This window comes from Eucalyptus grandis, chromosome 11 (assembly GCF_016545825.1).
Source record: "Eucalyptus grandis isolate ANBG69807.140 chromosome 11, ASM1654582v1, whole genome shotgun sequence".
Lineage (NCBI taxonomy): Eukaryota > Viridiplantae > Streptophyta > Magnoliopsida > Myrtales > Myrtaceae > Eucalyptus > Eucalyptus grandis.
In genome coordinates, this window is record NC_052622.1 from 15,160,855 (window position 1) to 15,169,520 (window position 8,666).

Genomic DNA, 8,666 nt, shown 5'->3' on the forward strand with positions numbered 1-8,666 from the left:
TCAAATTATACTAAGCATAAAATTCACTGCAAATCAATTTTCTTTTGGACCACATCCCACAATCCGTGATCTCACTAACTCCCACGGGAAACTAGTTGATAAGTGCGTAGCTTTGTATGTACGAAACTGTATTGAACTGTATTATTGCAGGAGTTCGCGTGACATCTACCGGATCTAAGGATGCAAAGGCAGCTCAAGTACATGTAAACCGCTGCTGGCTTATGATGTCGACCGTTGCGTTGAATCTTTGATGCGTGGGCTGACGACAATCCTCCACGGGCCGACACGTGCTCCATCTCTGCCTTGCACGTGTTGCCCTGCGTTTGCTTCTGCGTAGCACCAAGATTCATCCATCTCTCCCCGGGGGTCCGTCCAGATTCTTGGACGATGCGTGGCCATCGATCCGCCATGTCAGCATTTCTCTCTTCCACGCCAAAATTCCTCCCTCCTCAAATTTTCCGTATAATCCAATTTTTATCCGCCCCGAAAAGATCTCTCCTTGTTTTTTATAATTTCTCTTGCCCATTTCTGTTCTTGTCTCTCTGTTTCTTTCCCTGTTTCAAGAACTCCCGCATTCAGGGCATCGTTCTACGTTTCTTCCTGCGCTGCATGCTTTGAGGATGGCTCAGCTGATGTCTTCTGTGTGCACGGACGCACTCAAATTCCAAAACCCAGTTCTCAGCCTGTGCTCGCGAAGCCCATGCAGGGTGCCCGCGAAGCCCGGCGGTTGGAATCCGCTTGGGTGCGGTGCCCGGAGAAGAGCCTGCGGGCGAGTCAAAGTGGCCACCGACGACTCGGCTTCACTGGACTCGGTGGCTGATGACTATTACGCGGTTCTGGGTCTGGTAGTGTTTTCGATTCATCAGCTGTTCGTTTCTATAACGAGAGAAGTAGATCGAGTCATGAGACGTCTTTTTCCTTTTTTGTGCCTTTCTTGGAGAAAAAAAAATGGTGAAATGCGATCGGAGGTGGATGAGTGTGATTCGATTAGAGGGTCGTATCTTCTGCAAATTGAAATTTCCGTCTTGTTCAGGTTTTATTATTAGTTGCAGCTTGCAAACTAGAATGCCATCGATGGTTTGATTCAGAGAACTTTATGATCGAATGGGAGAGTGTGGATTTTGACGTTGCACTTGATCACAGTCCTTGACTTAAACTATCTTTATTGCATGCGCTGGTGAGATACAATATAGATCTACTGAGAGGTTTCGGGAGAATTCTTTACAATGTTGTGAGAAATGTTCATTGGTTGTTCAGGCAAATCGAACTGTTTAGTATGCAGAATCTCAAGCGTTTGCAGAAAATAGAACTTTCATTATCGCATGAATTTCCAAATAGTTCTTGAATGAAGATTTGGAGTATCTAGCACTTCTCTGCTATCATCAACCTCAAGTCCATGGAGCAAGCACCTTTGAAGCTATCATAAAAAATGTGGAGAGGACGTTTGCACCACAACTAATACTTAGTATATCTGAGTAGATTAAGATTTCTCACTGTTAGTTCTTCTGCGCTTATGTCGGTTATGCTTACCGCTTTCAAGCTATTTCAGATATCTACTGGATGGCTTATGTTTTCTTTTCGATCTATGGGTTGTGTACTTGCGACCAGTTCTGGTCCCATCTGACATGTTTCGGAATCATTGTTCATGTAGCTTCCAGATGCCACACCGGCGCAGATTAAGAAAGCCTACTATAATTGCATGAAGGAGTGCCATCCAGATTTGAGTGGCAATGATCCCGAGACCAACAATTTTTGCATGTTCATTAATGAGGTTTATGCGGTGAGTTTCTGTTGAATATGCTCTGGACTTGACAACTCATGCAAACAAATGCATATGTGTGTGAACATTCCTTCTTATGCTTATACTGCAGAGCTTTTTCTCAATCTCCTCCCTTTTTTCTGCCGTTCTAATTATTCAATTGCAGTGCAGGTGCTTAGTGACCCTGTGCAACGTATGGTTTATGATGAAATACATGGTTATGCATTAACTGCGCTCAACCCATTCTTGGATGACTCATGCCCAAAGGATCATGCCTTTGTTGATGAGTTTAGCTGCATAGGTATGTGGCAGCTATTTCCTGAAGCTGTTACTTGAGAAGGAATCTCTAATCTCTATGGTCTTGAATTGTGCTTTTCAGCACCTATATAACTTATATTAGCATGTCCCTTTGAAAGTATGATGTGTCTTGGATTGTAAGATCATGTGGATTTGCATGTCTCTCATTTGATTGTCCAGAGTTTACTAAGGAAAAAAAGGACAACAAAAAATAGATCATGTTGATGCTCCACATCTCTGCAAACTTCTTTAGGCGTTCAGGCATAAGAGCCATATGCAGCTCATAAGACAATTATAGATATGTGGAGTTCTAGAAAAATTGTCTGAATTAGTGGTAGTTGACCGGTTGGGTACTGCATGTACCAATTTTACCGCGAAGGCATCTTGAAAATGAACATATCCACTGATATGGAACTTAAGTTATGTGTAGTTATGTGTATATAGAAAGTAAAGAGGAGTTGCAACTGATGTCGTTTCACAAGGGACTTTTCCTTGGGCCTTGTAAATTGAGATTGAAGCAGATGATTATACCTGGTCCACTATAGTTTATCAATTGATGCTTCCCCTGCTTGCCTTTTTCTCAGTCTATCTGTAAATTATAGTAAGTACAGACACAGTGTATATGCTTTAAACTTCTAGTACCTTTCATGTTCTCCTAGGTTGTAAAAACTGTGCCAATGTAGCACCTGATGTCTTTGCGATTGAAGAAGACTACGGAAGAGCTAGAGTATACAGCCAGTGCGGTAATCCTGAATTAGTTCAGCAGGCAATTGATAGTTGGTACGTGTTTGCTGATTCTTCCTGTTCTTTTAGTTGGAATGTTGTAGCTTTCTGTGGATGGACTTTTCCCTTTATAATTGTATCTTTATAGCTGATGATGATGATTATGTTGGCATTGCTGAAAATGATCTTACTATACAGCTGCATGTAGATATATCCAATTAGATTCCTGTGGAACTTATTGATTTCTTCGAATAATTTGTGTCATCCGGGAATTTCACTGTTGCCTTTCCAGTTATTATTAAATGCCATCTCTGGTTCCCATGAATTGCTCCCAACATCAAATGCATTTGAGTGCGACTCCTATTGTTTCTTTTCAATATGTTGTCGGTATTAGGGAATGGCTTTTCTGTGCTCTTTCACTTGTTGGTATATTAAATTGGCATTTTCAAAAGTTACATTGAATGTCAAAGTATGGCCAGAGGATTTGTACTTATCAGATTCTTCTGTAATTCAGTCCGGTTGATTGCATCCATTGGACTTCAGCTGCACAAATGTCTCTTCTTGAAGATGAAATGCGCAGGGTAGAGAGAGTCAATGTAAGTTTTATAATCTACACGATTGTGTCCAGTTGACCATTACAGTGTCTTCCTTAACGTAGGATGATGTCTATGACACTTTTATTTGATTTTCATTGATTAGATTGGTCCAACTCTTGCCTTTTGTTTTTCTTGCTAAATGGTTCTTTTGAATGATGACAGGTTGCAATGATGCTTTCAGGAATGGGATCGGGGTCTGTGGATGTCTTTAGAGTGGTAAGAGTATGACTTGTCATTTGACCCTAACCCTTTGCGATTGGTTTTGTGTGATGTCATTGTGTACTGGAAATTCTAGACTCAATTCAACTGTATCTTCTGGATATAGTGGTGTTGATTTTAGTGAGGATTTAACCTGCTTCCTTGTCCCCTATTTGAAAGGGTTATAATACTAAACTTCTGCTGGATTGTGTCTGTGATAGAGAAATTAAGATAACGCATTCGTCAAGTTTTCAAGATACAAAGTAACATGCAGTGGAAGTGCCATATGAGAGAGATGGCGTTACTTTCCGAAAATAATGATATTGCAGCAGATTTAAAGCTTCATGGATGCCTCTCCTATCACTCTCATCATTCCAAAGCAGTATAGCGCATATCAAGGAAATGAATTTGCAACAAATTACTTAATTCTCCAAATTAGGTCCTGTTGGTGAATCTCATGCAATATGCAAACAAGGTTTTCATGAAGATGACTGAACTTGGACTTATCAATTTGGAGAAATTTTATATGTTTTGAAGGAAAATTTAGCTCCTGCAGTAGCAGCCACAAACTGCTTGAGCTACAAAGAAACAAGTCCAAGTTCAGTCATCTTCATGCACTAGATATACCGACAGGACTTAATCTGGAGAACTAAGTGATTTGTTGCAAATTCATTCTCTTGACTGCCCTATACTGCTTTAGAATGACGAGATTGAAGGGGAGGCATCCACGAAGCTTCGAATTTGCTGCAATGTCTTTATTTTCTAAAGGTAACATCATCTCTCTCATGTATCACTTCTACTTTATGTTACTTTTTATCACAAAACCTAAGAGGTGTCTAATCCATTTGGACCGTTAGAGGTTCTAACCAGGGAGCGCACTCAGAACAGGGCATATCATGCAAATTGCTTAGTTCTCTAGATTAGGTCCTGTTGGTGAATCTAGTGCGTGAAGATGACTGAGCTTGGACTTTCTTTGTAGCACAAGCAGTTTCTGGCTGCTATGGCAGATCCGAACTTTTCCTTCAAAACAGATGAAACTTCTCTAAATGATTTTTTTGCATGATCTGCATGCTTGGAATTCCTTCCTTTGTATGATTATCCAGAAAGTTCCTTTAAATTTGATTTGTTCTATCCATTGATTACCATCTAATCTGTTGCAGGCGAGTTCTCGATGGGAAAAGAGGCAGGCAAAAGTTTTGGTAGGAAGCCTTCTTTATTTTTTTTTCAGCTATTTATTTTGTGCTTAAATTCTTTCCATTAGAGCATTTCAAATGTTTTGTCAGCTTTAGTAAACTCTACAAACAAAGCCACAGAAGTTGAAGTGCAATTCAACACTGGTCTATATCCTGTGAAAAGTTGGAAACTTTAGGGCGTGTTTGTTTTGCGAAAAACAGTTTTCCAAAATATTTTAAGGTCCTAGCTTGATGAAAAAATTATTATTAAAAAGAATTTCTAATTAAAAATTTTGAATTTGTTATTATTATATATTTTCTTTTCTTTCTTTTTTTTTTTTTTTTTTTTTTTCTCTTTTCTTTTTTTTGCTTGTGAATATAAACCATAACTCCTCCTCCCCTCCTCCTTCTCCTTCGCCCCCTCCTTTTTGTCACCACCACCTCCTCCAACCCTAGCCCCTCCTGCGCTCCCGTTGGCTTCACTCCCTTCTCTTCCTCTTCGTCGGCGTCTTCTACACCTTCAATCATTTTTCAAATGCAATCCAAACACTAGAAAATATTTTCAGTCATGTATCACCAAACAAAGGAAAACTAACCGTTTTCCTAGAAAATGGTTTCCCGGAAAACATTTTCCAAAAACATTACGTTTTCTGTGAAACAAACACACCCTTAGTTTGGTTGTTCTATAATAGTTTGAAGAACACTCTGAAACTCTTTACACAAAGGAAATTCGAATTATCCAAATATGCATGTAATAGAAAACACAGGCTTATCAATTAAGTACCAAATAGTTGAAAATATGAATTGGGATGTCTTCTAGGAGGAATTCTGTTGTCTGGAATCAATGAGCTGCTGCCAATGGGATCACAACCATATCAACAGTGAAAAGCTTACCGACTAAAAGGAAATGAAATTCCCTAGTCAATTGCTCGAATCTGAAAAAAGAGAATCAGCATGTCAGAAGATTATGGCCCCCCAACCTGAGTTAATTATTTTGGTTTAGACGAAGGGCATAAATTTGTCAAAATAAAAGAGATTTGTAAAGTGGGGTTCGGGGGGAATAGGGGGAAGAAAAAAGAAGACAAACCTGTTGAAGATTTAGTATGAACATTTTTTGTGCACAAGCTCTGCAAAAAATCGACCACACAGGTTGGCTCTCATAGGGTGATGGGCAGTGTGTACGAAACCCCAGAGCAAATTCACTGCCATGTAGCTGCTTTGGGGTTGCAGCTTCATGCAGTCGAGTTGCTGCCTACAATTCGACAGATCTGTGTGGCTTGTGTAGTCAACTTTTTTCCCGGCTTGAGTACACTTTTCAAACTTATAGAATAACTGCAAATTCATGGAAGGACGAAATCATCGTTGGGTAGTAAAATGTCCCAAGATATATCATAAAAAGGACAGCTGGTCCAGTTGTCATGATTGCATGCTAGTGGTCTCTTATAACTTTGTTGGAATCAGGATACTCATCCCTGTCCTAGAACTCCCATGCGAACAAAATTTATAAAATTGTTACTTTGCCTTTCAAGCAGCTCTTGTGGTGATTACCTATCAGTATATTGATGCTAAGCTTATTTAGTGGGAATGATGGACAATTGCTCCCAAAATTTTGTGCAGGAAAAAGCTAAAATTAGAATGATGCAGCAAAAAGATTCTGGCAAATCCAATTCATACTGGGATGACCTTTGGGCCAAGCCAAAGGAGTACAGAGATTCTGGTGAGAATCAATTGCGTCTTACTGACCAGCCCCGTTGGCTAAATTTCTTTCTAAGTAGTGTATATCAGCCTATTCAATGCATTGCTTTTTCTCAATGCTTTAGCTGTATTAGACACTCTGCTTTCTGCTGGTTATGTCGAGTCATTTGGAAAGATCTATTTGAAACACAATGACAGGGAGGGTTGAGTTTGTATCGTTTATCTAGGATAATTGTCAAGCAAGGAAAGTAAAAGCAGAAACATGACCCTAGAAGCTTAACTAGGTGGCCCTTCACTAGTTTTGATGAACTGCGCTGTGCAACCGCACTCTGTGATATGGATGGTTGGAATTCATCATGTGATGTCGCCATTATGAGGTGGATTCTGTTTGACAAGATCTCAAGTGCTAGGCTATTTGACGTCACCATCTATTCCTATCAGTTTTTCTAGTGCATGATTGCCTTTCACGAAGACAGTGAAAACTCGCTGCTTCTTAAGAAAAGAAAAGAAAAGAAAAAGAGTCGATGCTCATATCTATTTTGTTCATTTTCCTGAAGAGGAGGAAATCAACAAGAGAGCGAGGCGGGCAGCTGCTGCAGCTCGAAGATGGAGAGAATATTCGAGGAGGGGGGTTGACAAGCCTCCTACCTTCAAGCTGCCTGAGGCTGCATCCAACTCAGAAAATACTAAGTAAATTTTTCAGACAGTTTCCCATTCATAAAAATTTCTGTGCAAGTATAAGCCAAAGTCAATTTATAGGAAGCTAAAGCTATATATGGAGTCCTCTCTCTGTAATTATGTAAATCATGTGGATCTCCCGAATTGTAAGTGATAATGGATTCATGATGGGAAATATATATATACAAGTGATATTTACATTAAATGCCTCGCTCTGAGGTAACTGATTATGGCCAAGTGAGTTAATGGCCTGGACATTTTAAGATTGAATAAATTTGAATTTACTGACTGCAGTGTAAATGTTATGGTAGGACTAGAGTCCGTTCTCCTTTCCAATCCGATATATACACATTCGGCATAGCTGAGTTAGTTCGATAAAATATTTCCAGGCGCGTCCCTACTTTCTTCCAATCCTTGCTAGTGCATCCGCACATGTATTGGCGTCTCTACATACACGTTTTGACCCTTGATCCATTGATGAGATCAAGTTCTAATCTGCTGGTGTTCTGCCGACAACGTCGATGCTTTTCCATAGAATCAACTATCATTTTAAAGCTACAGTCTCTGAAGATTTGCTAGGTGAAGTCAAGTTCTAGCGCCGTAAAATGCCACTGCTCTCGCTACGTACTCTCTCTCTCTCTCTCTCTCTCTCTCTCTCTCTCTCTCTGTGATAATAGACAGCGAAACTAAACCATATCTACATAATGCCAGCAATATGAAAATTTGCTCCGGAAAGAATACAAGGACCAAAACGACTATTGGCAATCTCTGATGAAAATGGTTTGGGTCCTAGAGATATTGAGTTCGACCGTGTCAACTGGTAGGCATTTCATTCCCCATTTCAACCGTCAATTCAAAGGTCATTTTTGAAGTATATTTATGGATATTAGTTCATAGTTGTTAGATGATGAAAACAGAACAGTTTTGTGAGTTTTTTTTTTTTTTTGCTTTCTATAATTTTCAATTACCAAATAAGAAAGAGGATTTTCTAGGGCGTCACTAATCCTCCAATTGACAGCACCTCATCTTTAGAAACTTCCCCAATTTCGGTCAACAATTAACAATGCCTACCACGGACGTTGATCATTGTGGGACTCCTTTTCAATTGCAAGCCTCATCAACGAGTGAAGTTCCTGTCAAGTATCCAGACAGTTGTGAGCATTAGAGTTGAGCATACCTTCATCGAGCAGCTAAAGTTGAGTGTCGCAGAGTGATGCAATTTTGTTTGTCATAATTCAACTTGGTTTCAATTGTTTTATCAAGGTTGTGGTTAGTGTCTGGATAAGAAAATTATTTTTAGTAGGAACCATAAATAAGAAATCATGGTTTTGTTAATGTCTCTCATATTCTATTAATAGATGTATAAATGTACTCTTTTATCAAGTTATCGAGTAAACTCGTAGTCTTTGACTATTTTCTCTCTTCATCTCTCTTAAAAGATCTAGAATATTCACAATCATCCTTACAGAGCGGCGTCGAGCCCATTATTCTGCCTTCACCATTATTTGTTTTTTCGATAGAATCGACAATCGTCAGCTAGGATTTAGA

The 8,666-nt window shown here is 39.5% G+C and overlaps 1 protein-coding gene across 1 annotated transcript; it reads left to right on the plus strand.

The window, feature by feature from the left end:
• Positions 1-458: 458 nt before the first annotated feature.
• Positions 459-7,323, plus strand: LOC104425012 (chaperone protein dnaJ C76, chloroplastic). Its single transcript, XM_010037574.3, has 9 exons — positions 459-845; positions 1,652-1,780; positions 1,931-2,060; positions 2,716-2,836; positions 3,294-3,375; positions 3,538-3,591; positions 4,734-4,772; positions 6,363-6,462; positions 6,998-7,323. Exons 1-9 carry the CDS (start codon positions 621-623, stop codon positions 7,132-7,134), a joined length of 1,017 nt encoding a protein of 338 aa, XP_010035876.1. The 5' UTR covers positions 459-620; the 3' UTR covers positions 7,135-7,323.
• The last annotated feature ends 1,343 nt before the right edge of the window (positions 7,324-8,666 follow it).

Excerpts from the sequence above, each read along its gene's own strand:
- LOC104425012 (XM_010037574.3), top strand. The coding sequence starts at position 621 with ATGGCTCAGCTGATGTCTTCTGTGTGCACGGACGCACTCAAATTCCAA. Across the intron at positions 2,061-2,715 it reads TGATGAGTTTAGCTGCATAG|GTTGTAAAAACTGTGCCAAT; the intron begins GTATGTGGCAGC and ends ATGTTCTCCTAG. Across the intron at positions 3,376-3,537 it reads GCAGGGTAGAGAGAGTCAAT|GTTGCAATGATGCTTTCAGG; the intron begins GTAAGTTTTATA and ends GAATGATGACAG.